Here is a 24454-nt window from a genome sequence, read left to right on the forward strand (position 1 = left end):
ATCCTTATATAAGCTTAGGTGATGACAAAAAAAAAAAAATGCATAGAAAGTTACATTAAGGAAACATTTAAAACATTGATCAAAGGGCGGGTGGGCCTGGGTGGCTCAGTTGGTTATAAGCATCTGACTCTTGATCTTGGCTCAGGCCATGATCTCATGGTTTGTGAGATGGAGCCCTGTATCAGGCTCTGCGCTGACAGTGTGAGCCTGCTTGGGATTGTCTCTCACCGCCTCTCTCTACCCCTCCTCTGCTCAAGGACATAGGCATGCCCCTGTGCTCTCTCTCTCTCTCTCTCACTCTCACTCTCAAAATAAATAAATAGACTTTTTTAAAAAACAAACTTCCCTACATTAAAAAAAATTAATCATGGTCATTTTTATGTGGCCAGACCACAGATCCCATTTCTTTCTCTTTTATTTTAGTGACTAGGTTTTACTTCTATGATGAAAATAAAATTAATACTTTAGAAGTATTTTTAAGAGTCTACATAAAGAGATTTTTTACTGTTGGTTTGTAATTTGAGCAATTAATGTTACAGATATTCTATATGTACCTGAACATTTGTAATCAGAATTTTTCAGTGTTTAAAGATTTCTTGATTTCCCCTCTATCCTTCCCTTCAAACATATTCCTTCCTTCGTCTCCCCCATCTCAGAATATAGGACAATCCTCCCATTTGTTCAAGCCAAAATCGTAGAGAATCATCGTTTATCAGGTTTTTTCCTTACCCCCCCCAAGTCTGTCAATAACCACTGTCAACTCTACTTCTGAAATATACACAGAATCTGTTCATTTCTTTCCATCTCTACTGTCAGCACTTTAGTCTGAAGTAGTATTTTACAAAAATCATGAGTTGCAAGGCATTGATGAGTTATGAAATCAGTTTAGTGGGGGACAACCAATATTTCTTCTTTAACAGTGAAATCGAATAGAAAATCTCAGAGCGCATCACTCAGGGTAAGGGGACTGTCTCATGAACTTTCTGTTTATGCATATATGTGTTTATGTGCAGAATCACAACACAGAATATATGTCTTCTTGGGTATTGTGCTAACACATGTGTGAAAGCCTGCATGGAAGCCGCATCGTTTCTCCCCTGGACGGCTTCCAGCCTTTCGGGATACTTAGTCTAAGCATGATGAGAAGCCAAACACCTTACAATGGCCTAATGGCCCAGTATGATCTGCTGCCTGCTTACCTCTCTGACCATGTCTTCTCTCTCCTCCCCCTCACTGACCATACTCCAGTCACAGTGACTTCCTTCAATGGAACACACCAAAGCATCCCCACCTCTGGGACTTTGCACTTGCCATTTCCTCTTCCCAGACTGCTCATCACAGCACTGGTCTTAGTACAAGGGTCATCCCCACAAAATGCCTTTTTCAAGTGTCTCCTAATCCCCATTGTCTTTTATTTCTTTCACAGCACATAGCATTACCTGGAATTACCTTGTAATTTCTTTCATTTTTTTCAGACTTGTTTACTGCTGTTCTCCAGTGGCTAGAATGTAAGTTCTAAGAGGGAAGAGCCTTCCTTGTCTATCTTGTTCACTGATGTCCTCCAGAGCCTAAAATAGAGCCTGGAACATGGTTAAGTGCTGACTAGATGTTTTTTTATTGCGTGACTTACTATATGTGAAACACTGTGCTAGATCTGGGAACGAAGAGGAAAGAAGACATGACCCACAGAGTCACTTGACATATATATGCTTTCCTGCTCCTTACCTTTGTTCCCTTCCAGCTCCCTGTGGAGAAGCACCCAACAGTTTTGTTCACTGTTTATATCCTCTGCCTTGCATGGTACCTGGTGCCTAAAGTGTAAATGTTTTTTAAGTGAATGACTGAGATCATGAATTTGTGATGGCTCCAGTTACACAGGGTTTCTAGCAGGTCTCTGGAGCCCGAGTCAAACATAGAAACTGTGGGCATTTGGTTAGATCTGGGATAAGGATATTTAAGAGTTGAAGCTAATGACTGGTGGGGCGGGGGGGAGTCATGAAAGGGATAGACAATGGAGTATAGACTTCTTTCTGGGTTCACGCTTTTAATATTTTTTAATGTTTATTTTTGAGAGAGAGAGAGAGAGAGAGAGAACTGGGGAGGGGCAGATAAAGAGAGAGGGAGACAGAGGATCCAAAGCAGGCTCTGTGTTGACAGCAGACAGTCCAATGTGGGGCTTAAACTCATGAACTGCGAGATTATGACCTGAGCCAAAGTTGGATACTTTTAACCAACTGAGCCACCCAGGCGCCCCTGGCTTTACATTTTTAATACACAGCTTAGATGCCTTACTAAAAAGAGTGGCCCAAAGTTATAAAAGTATTTTAGTCATTTTTAAGGAAAAAAAATTAACATACTGGCACATCCATTTTCTCACTCCATTCTTTAGAACATAAATCCTAATTAGGATTTATTTTTACTCATTAGAATGCTAAGGAATCATTCACATTTTCCCCTAGAGCAATGCAGATTTACTTATTTCATTACTTTTCTTCATGACATGGTGTCTTAGGGTATAAAAACCTGGAGGCGATCTTTACTATAGATTATTCCATTACCAGTCAGCTGAAGACCAATAAAGTTACAGGAAACAACTAAGTGTACCTCACAACTAAGTCACAGACAATAAACGTCAGAATAATTTCCCCATCCCAGATCATCCTGGCCTTGATGTTGCATAGAACCCATCAAATAGCCCTAGCAGGCCATGATGCTTAGAGTCACTAAGAACACAGAAATCTTATGGAAAGTCTGATTATCCAGTACGGAGTCAACCAAGGTAATTGACCCATTAGTGGTAGACTGGCTTCTCAAGATAATTGGAGGATTCAGATTTTTTGTTTTGGTGAGACAGGAAAAAATAACTTACTATTTACATTTTCATTAGTCATCTCTTTTCCTTTCTGATTATATTTTCTTGTGGGAAATAAAGAAAATGGGTTCCATTTTTGGATACCATGATCAAGATGTTTACATCTTTCAAAGGTTAACACTAGAAAGAATATTTAAAAAATCAACTTGGCTTCAAGTATAGTGGGAAAGTACATCATTAAAACGTTATCTCTTTCCCCTAAGAATCTTGAAGCACTCAGCAAATATTATACTCAGCCTCTTTTGGCTAGGTCCATTGATTTCAAGTGATACCATCTCCTCCTGCAAGTGAGGAAGAAGGAGGCATAAACAAGGGGCCTTACTCAAGGGCACACAGTCACAATCAAAGCTTGAATTTAAGCCACCTCCAAAAACTTAGGCAACCGAAACCAATATTCTAGAATTGCTGGCTGGTGGGAATTATGCTCCTAAGCTGTCCAACCTTGATTCCAATTACTATTATCATAGGATGATGGAATTTGAAAGAAAAGGGGCCTTTGAGTCACCCAGTTGAACTCCTCACCTTACAGGTGAAAAACCAAATGCCAAGAAGGTGAAAACACTTGCCTAAACCAGTCACTAGCAGGTGGTGAACTGGAACTGGAATCCAGGTCTTCAGACTCACAGATGAAGTCCTTCCACCATGTTACTCAAAATATCAAAGCCTGTGCCGAAGCCTGAAGGGCTGAGCGCCTACTACTTGCCCTAGCCAGAGGGGGTGGGTGAACTAATTAATGTCTTTGACCTTTAGGCAGACAGAAAACGTAACAGCTTGGCTGTGACTGTAGAAGCTTCCCCAGGACAGAAAGTTCTGAGATCCAGGCTCAGTTAAGAATGAATTTATTTACCCTGGCTGTTCCAGGAACTCACTGGGCAATCTAGCCAGTTCTTAATAAATATTAACATGATCTAATGTGTGTATTCCTCTTAACTCTGCCCGAGCGTGTTTGTTTTTAGTGCAGAAAAAAGGAACCAGTTCTCTTAATACACGTCTTGAGGACACGCAGGTGACAGATCTGTGAGAAGCAAGGGCCTCCAAGCTGCAGGCACAGCAAGGTGCAAGGGTGTGCAGTGGCTGGGCAGGTGCAGATAGTGGCACCCACGTGCTGGAACCTGGATGGGCAGCGGAGGGTAAAATCACTGAAAACTTTAGATTTCGTCATAGGAGTTTATACCTGGGAGGAGAGTATTCTCAGAATATTCAGAACTTCTGGGCAGGGCTGTGACACATATTGAGGATGTGTTTGCAAGTGAGTCAGTCAGCGGAGTGTGTGACAGATGGGCAGGAAGAGAGTGTGTAGTGGGAGAGACCAATTAGGAGACTGTATGGCAGCCCGAGAGGGAACGTTTTAGAGTGCTTCTCCATGTCACCTTCCTGGCAATTCACACACGGAAACTGGAGATCTAACACATGCACAGCAGCCTCCCTGTGCTGCTCCAGGCTACATGGCTTCTGCTCCCTGCTTTGAACCTTGCCTCCCGCTACCATCCAAAGACCACCTCACATAAGCAACCCCCACAAGGCTGCAGCTCTCTCCATTTGTAGCAGCTTCCAACTACCGGACCTGCAGTCAGACTCTCCGGAAGGGACTTTATTCTCTGGGTACCATCTCTACACTGTACCCAAGCTTTTTGACTAGATAGGCTGGGCTGACACCATGGGGAGGACTGAGTCATGAGGACAGAGAGCAGACCTGAAAGGACCATGGGGAAACTATGGGTGACTGTCAGGAACCGGGAATGTACAGATACGAGGGGTCAAGGCAAGACTATGGCTCAGAAATGAGAAAAGCAATTGAAACCACACTGGTGAGGCACTCTGAGAGACTTCTTTCCCCCAGATTGAATCCTTCACACTGCCGCTGTCCACCCCAGCTCCACTCTGCTCTTCAACCACAGTACCTTGCTTTTCCTCATGTATAGAAAAATGTCTCAGTCCCTGACTTTCCTCTTTCCTCTCATCCGCAGTGTCCCCTTAAGAGCTGCCGACTATAGTCATTCTCCAACCTCCAGCTGAGTCCTCGGCTCCCCATGTTCTGACATCACATCCAGTGGCATCTGTCACCCCTCAGCTCCACAGCCTTACTTGTCAGTTCCGCTCAGTTTGTCTAAACCATTCTGGTTCTCCCTTTGCAATATTTAGCAGATCTAACCCTTTTTTCTTCCTTGTCCAAGGCCACGCATGGGGCTTAACCATTTTTGCAGTCGCTTGGTCAATTTCTCCATTACTAGCCTATTTCTGTACTCCCATCTGAGAATCTCCCTCAGATGCCATTCCAATCACATTTACTAAGCCTTAAAGCTACACTTGCTCCATTCTAATTGCTTTCTTTTGAATGAAACCTCTTACTAACAGGATGGGAGAGTTGGAAGGAACATCGGAGGTACGTGAAACATTTTACAGATCACAAAGCTAGGACCCCCAGAGATGAAGATACCTCTTCACCAGTACCTTGGGCTCTCAGGTACCTCACTCTGCAAGTTGCTCTTTTCCAATTTACAGTTCAAATGAAATCCTACCCTCTTGTGCCACATCCATTCAGACATCCTTTCTGTCCACAACACAGTATTCTTTTGAAACCGCTTTTTTCATCTTCGAAAACCTCTTATGATGAGCCCGACAACATAAATCATTCCATGAAGCTTAATCGTTGGGCATAGTTGGGTTTTTTGGTAACTGCAGCAGAACAGGACTTGGGGTCTGCTGCAGGCTAAGGCAGTCCCAGAATCACTGTCCAGGTGGGATGCCTGCTCAATTGGGCCTCTGCCTGGAGGCATCTGTCAGCAGCGGGGGACAGACACGCTGCTGAGAGAGAGATGACAGATTCACGCGCACACACCAGACTTGCCTATATACACATACAAAGACAAATACTGTAGGATTTCATTTATAAATGGAATTTAAGAAACAGAACAAATGGTTGCCAGAGGCGAGGTGAGTGCAGGGGGATGGGTGGAATAGGGGATAGGGATTAAGGAGGGCCCTTGTGATGAGCACTGGGTGTTGTATGTGATGAATCACTAAATTCTACACCAGAAAACAAAATCACACTGAATGTTACCTAACTGGAATTTAAATAAAAGTTCGAGGGGGAAAAGGCATATAAAATGAATGTTTATGTTGCATTTTAATAAAGAAAAAACGAAAACTCTTGTAATGGATACAGGAATTTCACTAGAGTCACTTTTGAGAAGTTTGTGTCACCCAAAATGCAATGCTTACCTGCACAGCATTTTCTTGCTGTTTTTCCTATTCCCTGAAGTTTCTCTCTCCTTTTCTGTGTCATTCTTTCCAAATTTCCATCTATTCTTGAACTTTATCCTCCATAGAAATGCAGCCCATCATCTATACTACATTTCATTTCTCCCTACAAGTCCCCTTCTTTGAAAGTACTGCTTGGGTAATTTCTGGAGTGGTATAATCAATGGCTGGGTAAGATGACAATTCTAGACGTGGCAGAATTTAGCTGGAGGTGGATGAACAGAGGAAGGGGCTGTTTAGCCAATGGGGCAGCCAGGCTCCAAGCTTGGGAGCCGGGTGCCATAAGCAACAATGAGCTACTCAAGCAGCTGTGAAGAGTCTGGTTTGTGAGGACCATCTAGGAACAGATGATCAGTTACTAGAATGGGGGAGAATTGCAAATTTGCCAACTTGCTTATTTTGTGCATGTCCCAGACCAAAGACACAGAGGGAAAGCAGGAAGTTAACTTTGATAAAGACTAAGGAACAGGAAATAAAGGGTGGCTCATCTTTGAGACTGCCTGAGGTGTAGAGAGAGAGAGCAGCCATGTACACTTGCTTAGAGGGATTCTCAATCCTTGTAACTTTACCTGTGGCCTATCTCCACTAACAGCTGTGGCTGCTATTTTCATTTTGAAATTCAGCTGTTCCTTTGCCAGTCTTGACACAACATTTTAGGCATGTTCTAAAGCATGACTCATGATGCGCTTTCCAAAGGCCAAACCTCTTCAGTATTCTATTCAATTAGCTCTCTGCTTCCTGATCTACTGGATATTCTTGGACCAAGATGCAAGATTAAGACCATGGGCAATTTGAGAAGGGAAGAATCTCAGCCAAGACATTTGGCAAAAAACACTTGAGACCACATGAGAGGCCTAAAGGACACGGGGAAGGAGATTAAAAACATAACTGCCAAAGTTTTACTTAATCTAAACGAGCCTATTGATTAGATAGTTCCATTCCTTCAATCAACAAGCATGCCTATGATGTCTGCTATGCCTTTGGGTTGTTACAAGGCGGGGACCTCAGGGAGAGAAGGGAGGGAACAGAGTAAACAAGCCCTATAAGCATCTTGAAGAATTAATATGAGCTTTAGGATTCAAGAGCTAGAAGAGAGGACCGGGTTGGAGGAAAGTAAGTTTTATCATCAGTGTATTCATTAATTACTATTAAAGTGTACACTTTGCAGACTCAAACTTTTGCACTAAATAACTGTGATTTTATTAATTTTTCTCTCACAAAATACAAAGCTTTGCACCACATTAGTGTTCTAACACAAGAAAATCTGAAGGTTTTCCTTGGGAGGCAGGATGATTTATATATAGGATACTGATTTTATACACATTCTTAAAATTAATATTAATAAAATTATCATGACAAAGGAATGCCTTGTATAACATGCAGATTATTGCTTAGAACTTGCATATACCTTAAAATGGCACACATATAAAGTATACAAACATTTGAAAATTTTAAGGGAATTACCTAGATATTAATAATCCTCTCCAAATTAAGGACAACCAGAGACAAAAGTAAAATTGCTATTTTAAATGCTGATAAATCTGAATAACACTGATCTGTAAATTACCAAGTCTCACATTTTGTAAAGAAAACAAAGTTCTTCATTCAGCCTTGTGAAATAAATTAGAAGGCGTGTTCTCAAAGTGTTAAATGTATTTTGAAAGACTTCCAAAATTGTTCTAACAATTAAATAGTAATGTTGTATATATTCCCAGAAAAAAATTGTATATGTCACTATACCTATCACATTTGCTGCAATTTTCAAGTAACTTTTGCAAATGAAATCTAGGTCTAAAAGTTATTATTACAAATTCTAATAATTACCAGAAAAACCTCACAACCATCCTAGTTACAAGTTAGTAAGAGTATTATCTATGCAAAAATTCCTTAAGTAAAAAGTAGACATGACCATACTAGAAGCAAACCAAGCAAGAAACAGAAAAAATATAGCGTATGTTATTTACAGTTATATTTTTAGGCTTCATTAACCAAGAAGTAGCAAATACCTAATGCACACTTAATTACAGAATTAGGTAAAGCTAAAAAGAAAAACATATACAGAGGATAATTAACGAGTTTTTAGCCTGAGGTATTGTATTTCTATCTTTAAGATTTAGAAATATTTCTCATTATTTTGGTCTTAAATATAGGGCCTGATATCAAAACTGTCTACTGCTCCAGGGAATCCGTGTAAACATTTTTGATGCAAACAACCCAATCTTTAGCAGTCAGCCTTCAGTTCTTCATCGCTATCCAAAAGATCTTCAAATAAAGGTACAACTTACTACCAAGGCTATCTAGAGGCAGTTGGAGGTCTGGGCTAGAAAGGGCCCAGGCTCAAGGACTTGAGTGTTGTACTTGTAAAAACATGCTAAGGAATCCACTTGCTGGTCAGCTTGCTTTTAAAGGAAACAGGACCAGAACTAAATTTGCTCAACTAAAGAGCAGGACCCAGTAACGCTGCCACAGACCATCAGCCCCTCCTCCTAACAGCCTCCTAACAGTTCCTCCTCTCCCTGTCACGGGGGCTAAGGAAGAGCTCTTAGATAATTTGCATGCTCTTCCTTATAAAGCTCTTCCTGCTGAGCCAGATTAAGAGACTACAGATGTTTCTCAATAAAACCATAATCTTATTAGCCTTGTTTCATCTTGTAACAGTATTATTAAATACTAAATGGCTCCTGATAACCTCTTAACAATTAAGAGGATGAGATGGAAGGGCTGGGAGGATTCAGAGAAAAGCTTCTCCAAGAGGGAGGAGCATCATGACTTTTAAGGGAAAATCAGTCGTGGGGTCTCCAACTCCATGTCCTGCTGGCTTCCTGCTGTTCTCATATGTACTACGTGTGTTTCATGTCAAAACTCACTTTCAGTAGCGTTAGTGTGCCTGTCGTCGACCAGCTGTGGGTAAGGCTGGGTGGTCGGTGTGCGCCCACAGTCTCCAGACACTGGAGGGGCCTCGCTGCTGTGCTGGTTCTTACCTGAGGAGAAACACTGTGCCACATTTCTGATAAAATTCTACGAGTTTCTTCTTCTGGAACTCAAAACACATAAATACGTAGTCTTCCATGAACAGAACTGATGATGGCAACAATTACATGGACTTTTCAATTACAAGCAACGCGATAAACCATAAAAGCCAATTCATAGGTATATTTACGTACTGGAGTTAAGAGTAACCTAGAAACAGAAATTCGTTCAAACATTTATTTTAATAGTGTCTTTTGAAACATGTTTATTTCCCTTAAAAGCAAAACAGAACATGAATATTACAACACCGTCCCCTAGAGATCTCCACGAGAAGACGGTTTCTAATGCAGGATGACAAATGGTGTAACGCATACAGCTGGCCCTTCGTGCCCGTGAAGGGACGGTTCTCCAAACATTCGATGCACCTCAAAGAAAGTGTCCAATTTAAAAACTGATACGTTAGCAAAAGACTGAGTCAAGTCGATTAAAATTTAGAAAAGAATTTGATTCAAACACCCATTTACTAGGTAGCTTTTAAAACTAGGCCTTTACAATCGGACTTGGACATCACGATATATCAGTCACCCTTAGGAATGGTAAAGACATTATTTCTCTTAACGTAGTGCTAGCTAGCCCACGAAACCACAAAAACTAAACAGGTGGAATAAAAATTGCATCTTAACTCACTAGAAGATATCAAGACACAACCTATGCAGGAGTTAGTTTTTTTGCACTCATGTAACCCCATTCTGAGTGTGAAATAAATGCAAACAATACTCACTAGAAAGATTTTAGACACAAGAATGCAAACTCTATGAACTCAAACTCATAATTTTTAAATTCTCCCAAATAAAATATCAGCTGCAGAATCTACGATCTTGCATGCTGACTTCCACTCACTTCCAAAATTTTGTAAGAATCGTTTATTTTTTAGACTACTATGTTCAGAGAACATCTTTATAGTTACAGGTTGTCACTAATCTTTTTCTATAAAAATAGAGTTGCTTAAAAATTTATACCAATTTGCTTTTATTTTCTACAAATATCTTAAGAGCTGTTAAATATCAGAATGCCTAATAGAATCATTTAAATTAATCCATGTAGTCAAAATACTTAATATGTAAAATGTCTAGCAAAAGTCTGTCATTTAATAAATGAAAAATTCATCGTTTAATAAATGATATGTTCTGTCTTCAACGCCTTGTATCTTAGGTAGGTGGACACAATCCTAGAAGCGCCAAGTATAGTTCCTGTGAAAATCTGATTTAAAGTAGCATGGCAGTTTGTAGTGTCTTTTCCACTTAATGTGCGTCGTGAGAGGAAATATGTATCCAATTTTGGATACTGAATCTGGATGTTGAATTCGCTGTCATGCAGCCAGCATAAAATAAGAATTGCTGACTAAGTGAATGACAAACTTCAGTTGAAAACATTGCTACTTTAAGCACACATGTTCAGTGAGCAGCTATACTGATGAAAAGTGCTGTCAATGAAAGTGAAAATGAAGTTTTAAGCATGAAATCACAACCATAAAAACCCAAACTACTATATGGAAACTCACTTATCAGTGAGTCTTATTTTACAATACATGGCCATATATTGCTTTATACTGACTTCATTTTGATAGTGGGTTTAAAATCTGTGCTCAGAAACTATAGAAATATCCAAAGAGTCAAAAATATTTATTTCAAGTTTTGCTTCTTTCTAAAGGAATGGATTTCCAAAATAGTTTTCTGATATAAATGTTTTCCTTTTAAAAAGCCAGTTTTCTTGCAAAGAGCAAGAAAAGAACAAGATAAAACCATGTGCTTTCCTACCCTCTCTAAACCACCAATATGCATTTAAGTGCCTATCGTGTGGAAGGCACGAAATTTGGTAACAAATTATCAATGTAGTATCAGTAGCGTTAAAAACAAATACCTATATTTTACATTACTTTAATTAAGTCATTCAAACATAAGTGTACTTAGTGTAAGCTGATCAATTTGATTCTCTCATTGACTTGAGATTTTAATTGCCTTCTTTAAATATTCTTTTTTTTTAAAATATTTTTATTTATTTCTAGGAGAGAGAGAGAGACAGCGTGAGCAGGGGAGGGTCAGAGAGAGAGGGAGACACAGACTCTGAAACAGGCTCCAGGCTCTGAGCTGGCAGTCAGCACAGAGCCCGACGCGGGGCTCGAACCCACGAACCGCGAGATCGTGACCCAAGCGAAAGTCGGACGCTTAACCGACTAAGCCACCCAGGCGTCCCACCTTCTTTAAATACTCTAAAACTTATCAGGCTCTATCTGCATTAGACAGCCAGATCAAACCAAATCAAGTCAAATTAAATCAAAGTCTTGATCTATCCAGCCAGCCTCTCTTCATCATCACAACACGCACAATGAAAGAGAAGCATCCTCCTACCAACTAAGAAACTAAGTGGATTCGATCTCTTGGTTTGGGTTCAATTAAATTCAAGCATCTGTCACTGGTTAAATTTCTTTTTTTCTTACGTAAGAACAATCATTAAAGTCAAGTACTTGAGAAAAATAAATAAAGGCAATAATAGCTAACTATATAATTCTATATTTGGGTTGCAAGAATCAAAGAAAAAGCAAACATATACTTACACATCCACCAAAAAAAAAAAAAACCCAAAACCAAAAAACCAGAGTCACCAGTCATGTATCACCATGTAAGACAAGAATATTGGTAATCAGAATACTTGAATTAAATTACCTATTGTTTTCCCTGTTCTTTAGGAAAGATAGAAAGTCAAAGCACTCAAAATATTGATTAAGCAAGCATGGGTGTGAACTATGAGTAAAATGTGAATACCAATTTTTTTGGAGTTTTGGTCTCAGCAAGGAGAGGCGGACCTTAGGAGCGTGATAAATACATACTGCATGACACTTTGGTACTGACGATGTTGGGTTCTGATCTTAGGGGAGGTTTTGCAAATAGAAATCATATTTTTTTTCATGGAAAAAGTGCAAGGGGAACCGAGACAGCCGTGTTAAAGCTTTGTTCTTAATGATTCCTCTTATTAGCCTAAACAGTCATCTACAACATGCATTTTTAGAAAGAGGAATTCATCTAAGGAGCTCTGAAAGATCTGTCTTAAGCCTTACTACAAATAAAAAAGCAGTACTTGGATAAAATGTTAAAAATAGAAATGATAAAGTGAGGTCTGAGCAATCTACAAATGAAAGAAGTATTGTCCATGACTGAACTAATTAAATATTCCCAAAGTAAGCAAAATACTTCATCATTAGTAGATGATAGAATATCTAAAAAAAAAAAAAAAAAGATACATGATTACTAATAGTGTAAGAAAAAGAACAATTTGGAAATTAAACCCACCACAGGTATTGACAGCCAAGAGCACAAATGAGTGCAGTACCACGAAATGTTGAGAGCTATTTACAAATTTAAAAGCAGTTCCCATTCTTTCAGCAAAATTGGTGACATAAAAGCAAGCGCATCAAATTAGCAGTCATTTTTTCACAGAGAAAAATATCAATGCAGGTTAACAGATTTCTGGAAAGATTCACCACTATATTTATAATTTTTTTTATTTTAACCTTTAAGATTTTATCCATGCTTACAATGCAGAAGAAAATCAGAAAAGAAATCTTGGAATAAAAGCTATGTTTTAGTTTCTCTTTTCTAAAGGTTAAAAAAAAAAAAGCACTGAAACCCTCGATAACGAGTATAATTAATAAGAAGCACAAGAACATGCCGAGAATTCATCCTATCAGTAGATATAATGCGGGTAGTAATAAAGTATGCTTATCAATAGCCCACTTTTAGTCAAGTTTTCCATTCTGAAGACTCTTTTTGGCTTTCTCTTGTCTGATGAGAGAGATGACTTTGATGCAACCCTTTGTGATTTTGATCATCCACATGACATTCATCACATCCAAAACAACACAAGTAGAGATCCAGGAACATTGGACTAAAAGTCCAAGCCTGACATAGGCTTCTGTTCCTAACACGGAATAAATGAAGCTATAAAAAGGAGGCATCGAGACAATCCGCACGATGAAGAATACCACTGTCATGAGTATTCCATTGATGACGTTAGCTTTGGAAAACTTAGGATACTTCAGAGCTTCAAAGAACCACCTGGAAAAAAATTTTAAAAGCATCACATTTACTCTGCATCTCTGATGATTAACCATTTTAATTTTAGTTTTCAGTTTTTAAAATTCAGTGAACATTCCCCCTAAGATTTATATGGGGAGGCAAAGGGCCCAGAATAGCCAACACAATACTGAAAGGAAGAAGGCTGGCACACTCATGCTACCCACTTTCAAGACTGACTTGCTATATACAGCTACAGTTATCCAGACAGCATGGTGCTGGTGAAAGACCAGCCGTGTTAGCCTGGAAATAGATCCACACAAATAAATTCCACTGACTTCTGGCTACATTGGAAAGGTAATTCAATGGAGAAGGAGAGTTTTCCCAACAGCTGGAACAACTGGATATTCAGATGCAGAAAAATGAACCTAAGCACAGACCTCACATATTGCACAAAAACTCAAAATGAACCACAGATTTAAATGTAAAATGAAAAATTATGAAACTTCTAGAAGAAAACATAGGAAAAAATCTGCATGAGCTGAGGTTTGGTGATAGTACTTTAGATATAACACCAATAGCACAAATATCAAGAAAAAATATTGATAAGTTGGACTTATTTGATAGGTGAAATGATAAGCAAATTATGGTATAGCCACACAACGGAATACCATTCAGCAATAAAAAGGAACAAACTCTCAATTTACCTAACCACATGGAAGAATTGTAAATGCATATTGCTAAATGAAAAGAAACCAGTCTGAAAACTCTACCCATAGTATGATTCCATTTATAGAACATTCTGGAAAAAGCAAAACTATAAAGACAAAAGACAGGTCAATGGTTGCCAGAGGTTTAGGGAGAGAGGAAGAGGGTAGAATAAGTGAAGTCTGGGAGATATTTTAGGGTGGTGAAACAATTCTCTGTGATATTGTAGTGCTGAACAGAAGACAGTATTCATTTGTCAAATCCATAGGACAGCATGAAGAGTGTGTGGAAATTTTAAAATAGCAGTTAGGAGGTTGGGGGTGCCAGGATGGAACCCAGACTATGACAGAAGAACCTAACTGCTTTACAAGAACATGACATAACCTCACTGTAAGACATGGGGTAAAAACAGGTGACTTAAGTAACTCTGAAAATGAATGGGGACTGTAAGACTAAAAACAAAACAAACTGTACACAGCCAGTTGGTAAAGTTGGTAAAGTTGTGTCTCATAGAAGAACAGGTGAAAAATTCTAAAACCATTATACATATAAATTGGGATTTAACAAATAAGTACATTTGTTTGGTGATGAAGTAGAGACCAGGCTTCTCATTGTTGGAGTGGAAAGTTACAGACAAGTGAGTGGAAGAGGCTAGATGAATCCATATGATACTGGATTAGAGTTGACAACATCAGTATGAACTCATATTTAGCTTAATATAGATACAGAGATGGACATAGTAAAAGTAATGATAGTTCTCTGTGTCTCCACATGTTAGTATATTTCCAAGTTGTCAGCTGGGAGGGCACAGAAACAATGATGCCCCAGTAGCAATCTAACCCAGGGCTTAGATCTTGGCTTCTAACACCATTCTCCAATAAAAGGAACCAGGATTCCTTGAGACATGGCTGATTCTAGGGCTGGGACAGAGAATATACAGTATGAATCTAGCACATTTTTTTTTTTTTATACTTTCGTTTTTTTTTTAATAGTTTATTGTCAAATTAGTTTCCACATAACACTCAGTGCTCATCCCCACAAGTGTCCTCCTCCATGCCCATCCCCCCCTCCCCCCACATCCATCAGTCCTCAGTTTTTGTCAGCATTCAAGAGTCTCTCATGGTTTGCTTCTCTCCCTTTCCCCCACCATTTCCGCCCTTCTTCTCCCCCTTGTTCCTCCGTCAAGTTCCTCCTAATCCTCCTATACGTGCAAACATATGATATTTGTCCTTCTCTGCCTGACTTATTTCGCTCAGCATAACACCCTCAAGGTCCATCCATGTTGCTACACATGGCCAGATTTCATTGTTTCTCATTGCCATGTAGTATTCCATGGTATAGATAAACCACATCTTCTTGATCCATTCATCTGTTGATGGACACTTAGGCTCTTTCCATGTTTTAGCTATTGTGGAGGAATCTAGCACATTTTTTTTTACTGTCAGATAGAAAGGAAGTACTCAAAAGCAAAATGATGAGGTTGTATCAGAGGGCCACAGAAGCCAACTGAAAGAATTCAATGGCAAAAGCTGTAGCATTCTGAACAATTAGTAAATCATAAATAATGTGGTATTAGATTAAAAAAAAAAACCCTAACGTATAAAATAAATATCCATGGATCCATGGTAATGTAAATGAATGAAGGAATGAATGATTAAGGGAGAAAAGATAAATTACCCTGTGCAGAGTAATTACAAATGATTTATGTAGATATTGTAACCTCAACGAGCTGAAACCTAACTCCCCACCCCTCTTCAGGGACTCCCTTCCACAGTTCAGTATAGAAGGCAGGGGAGGGAGAAAGAGTAACTTTAAAACAGAAATGGGACAAACCCTTCACTTCAGCCGGAGGAGCAAGGTAAAGATCAACAGTGCTAAGTCATGTTTATAGCATGCAGGCCTGACACGCGGGCATAAGAATGGCACTTTACTTCCACAGTCTTCCTCTTACTCAAGTAGGAGTCTAATCGTGAGAAAAACATCAGACAAATCCAAACTGAGAACTACTCTACAAAACACCTGACCGGGACTCCTCAGAGGACAACAAAAGTCTGAGAACCCACCACAACAAAGAGGAGTCTTTGGCAACCTTCTGTAACATCCTTGCAACTTTCTGGAGAAGTCTAAAATTATTCTCAAGTAAAGCTTCTTTTTAAAAATGCAGTACTTTCTCTATTCTACTTTTTCCTCCTTAAAAAAAGATCTTGACTAATTTTACCTCATTATTTTAGAGATTAGGTTGTAAATGTAGTAAAATATGTCCATGTATCTTAATATTTAATTTGACTGAATTAGTTATGACTAGGCTAGGAACTGCTCAGCCTCGGTAGCTAACACTTCCCAGTTAAAAAAACCTTAAAATATTTTACTAAGAGAGATCAAAAGATCAAGTAGGAGTAATTGGTAGGATAAGAGGTCTGTTACAATTTCTAAGTATATGTAGGGTGAAAAGAGAGCAGCTCAATTATTCAAGGCAATTAAAGGAGAAACTATTTAGGCAACAGTGGCCAAATTAATAAAATATCACAAAAGGGAAAAGCATCACCGAGGCAGTAAAGTCAAAATCTTTTGTTCTCATCCAGATCTCTCATCCTAAGTCTTCTCCACTCCCAAAGACTTCACGTTACCCTCAGCCATTCATTTCTTCGACCATCTGGTGCCCTTCGGATCACTCAGAAATGCTACCCTTCAAACGACCTTTCTCATCACAGCTCTTAGCATTCCACATTTCACCTTACCCAATTCCACCTAAACCCATTCTTTGACCTCCTGACTCTCAAGTCCCTCAGTATCGGCCTTCAGACTTTGATTCTTTCCTTTCCTACCTCCCGGACCTTGGTTAACTTCAGAAGACACATTGGCACCCTCAGGTCTCTCGCCACTTCACCCATCCCACGCAGGCTGCCTGCCTCCCACGCCTCATCACGCCTGCTCTCCCAAGCATGTAGTGTACACTGCAGGGGGTGCTGTGCTCTGCAGCAGGGGTGCTGGGGGACTCAGAGCCTGCCTCTGCCACTTAGCGCCTGTGTGAGCTTTCCTCTCTCTGTTACTGACCTCTATGCCTCAGTTCTATCTCTACAAACCTGGGGACGATGGTAAGACCTCCCTTTTGCTAGGAAGCTGTTATGATACACAGTAAGAATCTCCCCCCCATCATACCACGAGCTCAATAAATAACTATTCCTCACCCATGTATAAAAAACATTTTTTAATGTTTATTTTTGAGGGAGGGAAGGCCAGAGCACAAGCAGGAGAGGGGCAGAGAGAGAGGGAGACACAGAATCTGAAGCAGGCTCCAGGCTCTGAGCTGTCAGCACGAACTGTGAGATCATGACCTGAGCCAAAGTTAGATGCTTAACCGACTGAGCCACCCAGGTGCCCCTCCTCACCCATATTGATGTTCAGGTAAATGGCAGGCACAACTATAATTTAGAGAGAGTTGGGCTCCTGCTGAATTCTCAAGTTTGCTTCACAGTCCTTTCACTCAACTCCACGCTCTCCATAAACTGCTTCCAACCTCTGTGTCCCCACACAAGTCACTTCTCTTCCTCATTCTTTTCTACCTCTTAGTCCCTACAGAGGAACTGGCCTCTTCCAACTACTGAGGAATTATTAAGATTCCATCAAGCATGAATTCCCCAAACTCTGACCTCAGGGTTTCAAAACTTTTGTTTAAGGCACCCTTACTTTTATACTCAGATGAAGAGCTTTCTCTTGCCCTCTCCAAGGCTCACTCCTTCTTGGCCCACTCGACCTTCTGGGACTTTAGTCCATCAGTTATCCCCTTCCCCTTGTTCCATGTAGATTGATTTTTTCCTTCTTTCTCACCAACATACTCTCAATTCTTGCTAATCCAAAAAGCTCTCCTCTGTTTGTCTTCCCTATCAAACTTTTTGAAAGAGAAGTCAACAGTTATATTCACAGACACTCTTGTTATACTTCACAATCCAATACAATATGATTACATTCCCCTGCAAAAGAAATTGGTCACCAGTGGCTTCCCCATACCCAAGACAGTGGGTTCATCTTAGCCTTCCTCTCAGGTGGCCTTTCTACAGCATGTGACACTGCCAACCGTGACACTGCCAACCAATTCACTTCCATCTCTCCTGATTTCCGTGATACTATTTCCTCTTGATTCCCTAATTACACTTCCTCAGTCTCCACTTCTTCTGCCTGTCCCTTACATATGTGTGCCTCCTGAGGCACCTGGGTGGCTCAGTCGGTTAAGTATCCGAATTCAGCTGAGGTCATGATCTCACAGTTTGTGAGTTCGAGCCCCATGTTGGGCTCTGTGCTGAGAGCTCAGAGCCTGGAGCCTGCTTTGGGTTTTGTGTCTCCCTCACCCTCTGCCTCTGCCCCTCGCCTGCTTGTGCTGTCTCTGCCTCTGTTTTTCTCTAAGCATAAAATAAACATTTAAAAATTTTTTTTAAAAAACATGTGTGTCTCCCAAGCACCATTCCTGTCTATATGTGCTACCAAGGCCATTTCATCCACTCTCAGCACCCTAGCATAAATCTTTGATTTCAAGTTCTCTCACACGGACCACTTGTAGTTCCAGATCTCTATTATTGTTGAACATTTTCACCTAATTTATTGGTGAGCGTTTTACAAATCACAAATTCTCAGATATGCCTAAAACACAACATGCCTAAAATCAATACCCTACTCCTTGTCTGGCAACTCCTCTCCCACATTACCACCACCACAAAAAAACTGCCTGTTTCTCTTCCGATCCTCCCAATCATTTGTTTGTTGACACATGGAAACATGTTCATTGTCATGAATAAATGCCATTCTAGTAGAAAAATTAAGGAATTTGCACAAGCAAGCTTTCACAATGACACTGAGCCATACAAAATTGTTTTGTATAATTAAATGGCCATATTTCAGGTAGCTAGATAATACTAGAAAGAGTGCAGAGGCCATGTTTTCAGTACAGTTTGTGTGTTCTTGTGTCACAAGCATCCCAGTGTCTGCTTTTTCTTTGTTCAGAATCAGAACTTTCTGTGAAAAACGTGTGTGTGTGTGTGTGTGTGTGTGTGTGTGTGTGTGGTTTGTCGATTTCATTGATTGATGAAACTCAAGTATAGTTGACATAACACAGTATGGTAATTTCAGGTATACACGGGAACTGATCACCACAGGAAGTCTAGTTAACATTCATCATACAAAGCTGATACAACATTATTGATTGTATTCCCCACACTGTACCTTCCCTTCCAACTCATTTTATAACTGGGAGTTTATACCTATTGATCCTCCCAGTCTTCAACTATGGCATCACCAATGACTTAGTCATCCACATCAGAAACTTGCAGTTACTCTAGACTACTTCTATAGTCTGTAGCCAAGCCTTGTCTATGTTATTTGCTAAAAGTCTTCCTTATCCTTCCCTGATTCATTCCATCGCCACTGCTGCCGTTATAACTTTTGATCCTCAGTATGTCTTACCTCGATGACTACATCAACCCAATTGATCTCCCTGGATTCTACCATTCTAGCCTTTTCTCTTCTCACAAGTCCTATTCTATATTTAGTCCAGACTACTTCCTGTTCTCCAAGTACTTCACGTACTTTCCAAATTTTTGGTTGTGTGGAAAGGTGATTATGAAAAAAATCCAGACTTATGGAACCTGTCCTTTGGCTTTACTATGCAATCACCAGATTCATCGTCTGCCAATTTTTCCATGTGACTGGTGCCTGGTTTTTAAGCCAGTCTCTTTTAAAAGGAAGAGCTCATATATTAATACAAGGTGAAAAAATATTTATATAGTTACTCTTATCTTCCTCTCTCACGTCAGAAGGACCACTGATTTTGTTGGCATCTATTTCTTCCCTAATTCGAACTCTCATTCTATCAAAAAAAGGCTAACAGTTTGTGAATATATGTATTGAAGCTGAAAGGGAAACGGGCAGGAGGAAGAAAGAAGACATGCATGTGAGGAGAAAGAACGGAGGGAAAACACTCTTTTACCCACCGTCCACAGTTATTACTAAGACAGGTGTACAGAAAAGATAGCAAATTGTAGGCGTTTATAATCCTCACGCAACCCCAGAGAGGAAAATCTGTCTTTGTTCATTTAGCACCTTTTCCTCCACTGCCCTTCTAAAGAAAATTGAATCTTTCAATTAAGTCCTGGGAGTTAACCGTGCAGAGTGTGGTACTAACTACAAATCGTGTAAAGACAAGGTATTATCTGGTGTAATTCACATCTGGAAAGAGCAGGAAGGGCTCCTTGCAGATAGAGAAAGAAAAAAAGTGAGAAAAGAAAATGGGAGCATACAATCAATCCCTCCACACAGCGATGGTTTGGGGAGTTTCTGGAGTTGGGAGTTAAGGATCAGAAGTTTGAATGAGCCTTGGGAAAACTGCAGGGTCCCGGAGATATTGTGAGTTCAAGAGGAGCGAAGAGAATTTTAAGAAGTGTTTCTGTGAGTAACAAACCGGATCTTTGTGGACATCCTTGGAAAAACTCCAAAAAGGTTTTGGATGCTGTACCGTTTCTGGGACTCTACACAGAAACTGGGCAGTGAGCTGACCCCAGTTACACCCTGGTTGCAAATGTAATTCTTTCAAGCATGTAAATGTTGGCATTTAGTAAATATTAATCCTGAAATTGTAGGGGCTCAGGAATTTAACTTTAGAAAAGTTTTCCCACACCCCAACATTATTTTGGCTCTCCTTCCCCTTCTAAACTATTCTTTCATTGTATGTATTCTTCCTTATCTTATGCTTCAATTCAACTTTATCATTTAAATGCCATCTTTTCTCATGGCTTCAAATGTCACCTCTATCTGATCCTTCCAAAATTCCTCTCTGTTCCTCTCACTACATTTCCACTCAGATGCTCTGTTTGTCCTCTTATCTAACATCTCCAAGCCAAACCCACCACCTTCCCCACCCCCACCCCCACCCCCAGTCTTCCTTATACCCCATTTCTTTCCATGGGCCCATTCCTCAAAGGTATGATGGAGAAATGATCCTAAACGCATCCCTTTTCTCTATCTCTAATTTCTCATCCATGGCCAAATTCACTTTTTCTTCCCTGAAAATTTCTATTTTGTCATCTTTTCTCTTATCCCCACAGCCTAATTTGGACTCCTCTTTATTTTCTGGACTAATGAAATCACGCTATTCATTCACAAAACTAAGAGCTGTCTGCTAACCTCCTAACCTGCCATTCTGCCTCCAGTCTTCCAATCTATTCTACAAATACCAAAAGCGACAATTAACTCAGGGCTATTTTCAGAATGTCTTCCTCCGCTAGACTACATTCTCACTGTCCAGTGGATCAAGTTCGATCAGCAATCTCTGACACTCAACACCCTCTATGCCTATCCAGACTCCTCCTAAGACATACTCTTTAATCCTATAAGTCTGGGTTTCTCTTTCACGTGGCATGTTTATTCCACTTTTTAAAAACTCGTGTTCATTTCTTCCTCCTTAAATGGAGGGCCTCCCCTCCCCTCCCACTTTTAAAATCATCCCAAAATATGTTAAGGATGGGTCCCACCTTCTCAGGTGAAGATTTGCATGATAAATATTAACCAATAATAGATCGTAAAATGTGGTTCCTGGACCCCTGAGACTTTCTGGAGGGTGTACAAGGGAAAACTATTTCATAATAATATTAAAATTATTATCCACCTTGCTCCTCGGGCTGACTTCTGTAATGACGGTGTGAAGCACTGATAGATACACCTGCCATCTCAGCACAAATTGCAGCAATGGCGCAAAATGGTATAGTGGACATTGAATTCTCTACTGCCCCACTCTTGCAGTTAAAAACAAAACAAGGAGAGGAGGGGAAGGGAGGGGAGGGGAAGAAAGAAAGAAGAAAGGAAAGAAAGAAAGAAAGAAAGAAAGAAAGAAAGAAAGAAAGAAAGAAAGGAAGGAAGGAAGGAAGGAAGGAAGGAAGGAAGGAAGGAAGGACGAAAGAGAGAAGGAAAGAAAGGAAAAAGTCTTTTAAAAAGGGGGTAAAACCAGTTTCACTTAAGAATGCCCCTGATGAAGAAGAATAATTTCATTGCATCACAGTCTCTGAGTAGATCTTTTTAATACTCTGTGTGATAAAACAGGAAGTATACATAACACAGGTCTGCTGCACAGTATAATAGTTGTCTGCAGGGAAAACCCTTGGATGATGATCTGAACTGTGAGCTCAACTACATGCCTTTTCCATGGAACATCATTTTTACTTGAAAAAAAAATTCTGGAAAACTATGGTTATTTCAACTTGGGCATTTGGCAGGCATTTTCTCAAAAATGAAAAGTGAGTTTGTCACATTGAGAAAAGCAGCTTGTCCATATTTGTTGCCAATAACGGAATTTGAACTTTCAAATGAAAATCAGAATTTTGGAAAAGTTTTATCTGCCACTATGAATTTGGTAGCCTCCCAATACTTAGAGACTTTTTAAATGAGATCAGTGGTGATACTAATGTAGTTTTTTAAATATTCCTAATAAACGTACCAACATTTGGAAGACCTGCATAACTCAGAAACCCAAATGACAAATGATCAAAGCACGATATTACATAATTAGGCATGGGCAAAAGATTCAAAGTGCAAGAAAGACCAATGGATTTCAATGTAACTATGTATGGAAAGTTTGTTGATATGGTTTCAGATTCTACATTTAACTAACCTTTAAGAAACTACCTCTTGGTATATTTTGGTGTAATGTTAAAGAAGGATATCCACAATTGTTTGAAAAGGCTACTAAAATGCTTTTACCTTTTCCTACTACATTATTAACTCTGAGAGGCCAGGATTTTTTGTGTTTTTTTTTTCATATGCTTCTACCAAAACAACATTTCACAACAGACTGAAAACAGAGGCAGCCTTGAGAATCCAGCTAAATACCATCATGCCAGACATCAGAAAGATCTGCAAAAATGTACACCCAGGACAGTGTTCCCACTAAGATTTTTTTCATTTTGGCAATGTAGTTATTTTTCACACAAAAAACATTATGTTAACATAAAATATTATTGTTACTATTAAATGAATTAATAAATATTTTTAATGTCGCAGTTTGAATTTCCAATCTGGCAAATATCAATAGATATAAGCCCACAGGAAATAAAAGTTCATTCTAGTCCTCAATAATTTATGAGATCTACAAGTTTGAGAGCAGCTGTTTTATACCATTAATACCAGCACTTTTTTTCACTTAATGTCTTGTTTTATAGTTCATTATTTTCTATTTTTAAGTCCTATTTTCTGAAACATAGACAGGCCACCAGACACCATACTTGAAGGTCCCGGGAGGCAGGGACTGGGACATTTAGGTACTGAGGGGGTATTTAGTAAGTACTGAATTAACATATTAAGGAGCATATGTATAAAGTTCTTATAAGATATCAAATTTTGATAACAATGCATAAATATGTCCTCATGACAGTTAAGGGCATTTAGGAAAGAAAGAAGTTACCACCACTGAATTAATTACCTTTTTTTGTAACAAGAAGCCTGATGCATGGATAAAACTCAGCAGCAGAAATTTAACTGAAATCCAGGTGTCTAAGCTTTATTTTAGTCCTCTTTTCCTCTAGAAGCCACCACATGCATCCCATGTGTCTTCTTAAATTATATAAACTCCAAAACAGAGAAAATATAAAAATACCACAAACTATAAAGAAGACAATTAACCAACAGAAAACTCTAAGAGAGCTTAAGTGGCTGCACTCGATTTTGTTACTATCTGCTTGCTCTTCCATTATACCATTTCTTGTTCTTGTTCCAACCACACTCCTCCCTTTCTTAATTTACTAAAGACTCAAAGCTTTTAGATAAAGGTATAGAATTAAGCTATCTCTAATTTTTTGAGTTCTCAGAGAGTTTCAAACAAAAACAAATGGAAGTTCCTTTAAGCGTCAGAGTTAATTTTCTCCTGTTTCAAAATCTCATAAACTGAATCACCTTCAAGAGATGCTGAAGTTTAACTGATCACTTCCCGGGGTTACTTTTTCAAAAAGCAATTAAATGGCTACTACATGCCAGAGAATGTTGGAGTGCTGGACCTGTGAACAAAACTGTGCCCTTGATCTAATGAACACAGAGATGATTCAGAAGAGACAGTGAGCAAGCAAGCGAGCGAGAGAATGCTATTATAAAATAACTAATCATAATGGGGTAAATATATGTCACTATTGTGGAAGCACAGGTGAGGGACACCAAGCTCAACCAGAAAGAGATGGGACTCAGCGATGGCAATAATCCTCAGGCTGAGTCTTGAAGGATGAGTAAGGAGCCAGGAGACCTTTTCAGCATATGGACAAGTTGGAATGAGAGGAGATTTTGGAGGGGAAAATGTGGTGGAAAGAGAGAAGACAGCTATACTTGGAAAATTCTGTATCGTGTTAGGGAGCCCACATTTTAACCTGTAATGCAGCAGGTGCCACTGAGGGGATTCAACCAGGGGAGGTGTGTGTTTGTTTTGGGGTTTTAGGGGGATCATGAATGAAGATACTAATGGAGAAGAGAGAGAAAAGGGTAACAGGACCGGAGACAGGTAGGCGGTCTAGAGCAGGGATCAGCAAACTTCTTCCCCAAGGAGACAGCAGAC

At 39.6% G+C, this 24454-nt stretch overlaps 2 protein-coding genes across 10 annotated transcripts in view; both read right to left on the reverse strand.

The window, feature by feature from the left end:
- RWDD3 (RWD domain containing 3) overlaps window positions 1-9671 on the reverse strand; it is a 47426-nt gene extending 37755 nt beyond the window's left edge. Inside the window, exons 1-2 of the mRNA XM_077746074.1 lie at window positions 9656-9671; window positions 9001-9114 (exon numbers count right to left, since the gene is read on the reverse strand). Of these exons, the coding sequence (XP_077602200.1) occupies window positions 9001-9114; window positions 9656-9671 (130 nt within the window). The remainder of the gene's footprint in view (window positions 1-9000; window positions 9115-9655) is intronic.
- Window positions 9672-12830: 3159 nt separating this feature from the next.
- Window positions 12831-24454, reverse strand: part of TLCD4 (TLC domain containing 4) — a 98274-nt gene continuing 86650 nt past the window's right edge. For all 9 annotated transcript variants that reach the window (XM_077746129.1, XM_077746127.1, XM_077746130.1 and 6 more), the window contains one exon: window positions 12831-13215. In XM_077746129.1, the coding sequence (XP_077602255.1) occupies window positions 12897-13215 (319 nt within the window). In that variant the 3' untranslated portion in view covers window positions 12831-12896. The remainder of the gene's footprint in view (window positions 13216-24454) is intronic.

The sequence above is a fragment of the Crocuta crocuta genome, unplaced genomic scaffold (genome assembly GCF_008692635.1).
Source record: "Crocuta crocuta isolate KB4526 unplaced genomic scaffold, BGI_CrCroc_1.0 scaffold48, whole genome shotgun sequence".
NCBI classification, from domain to species: Eukaryota; Metazoa; Chordata; class Mammalia; order Carnivora; family Hyaenidae; genus Crocuta; species Crocuta crocuta.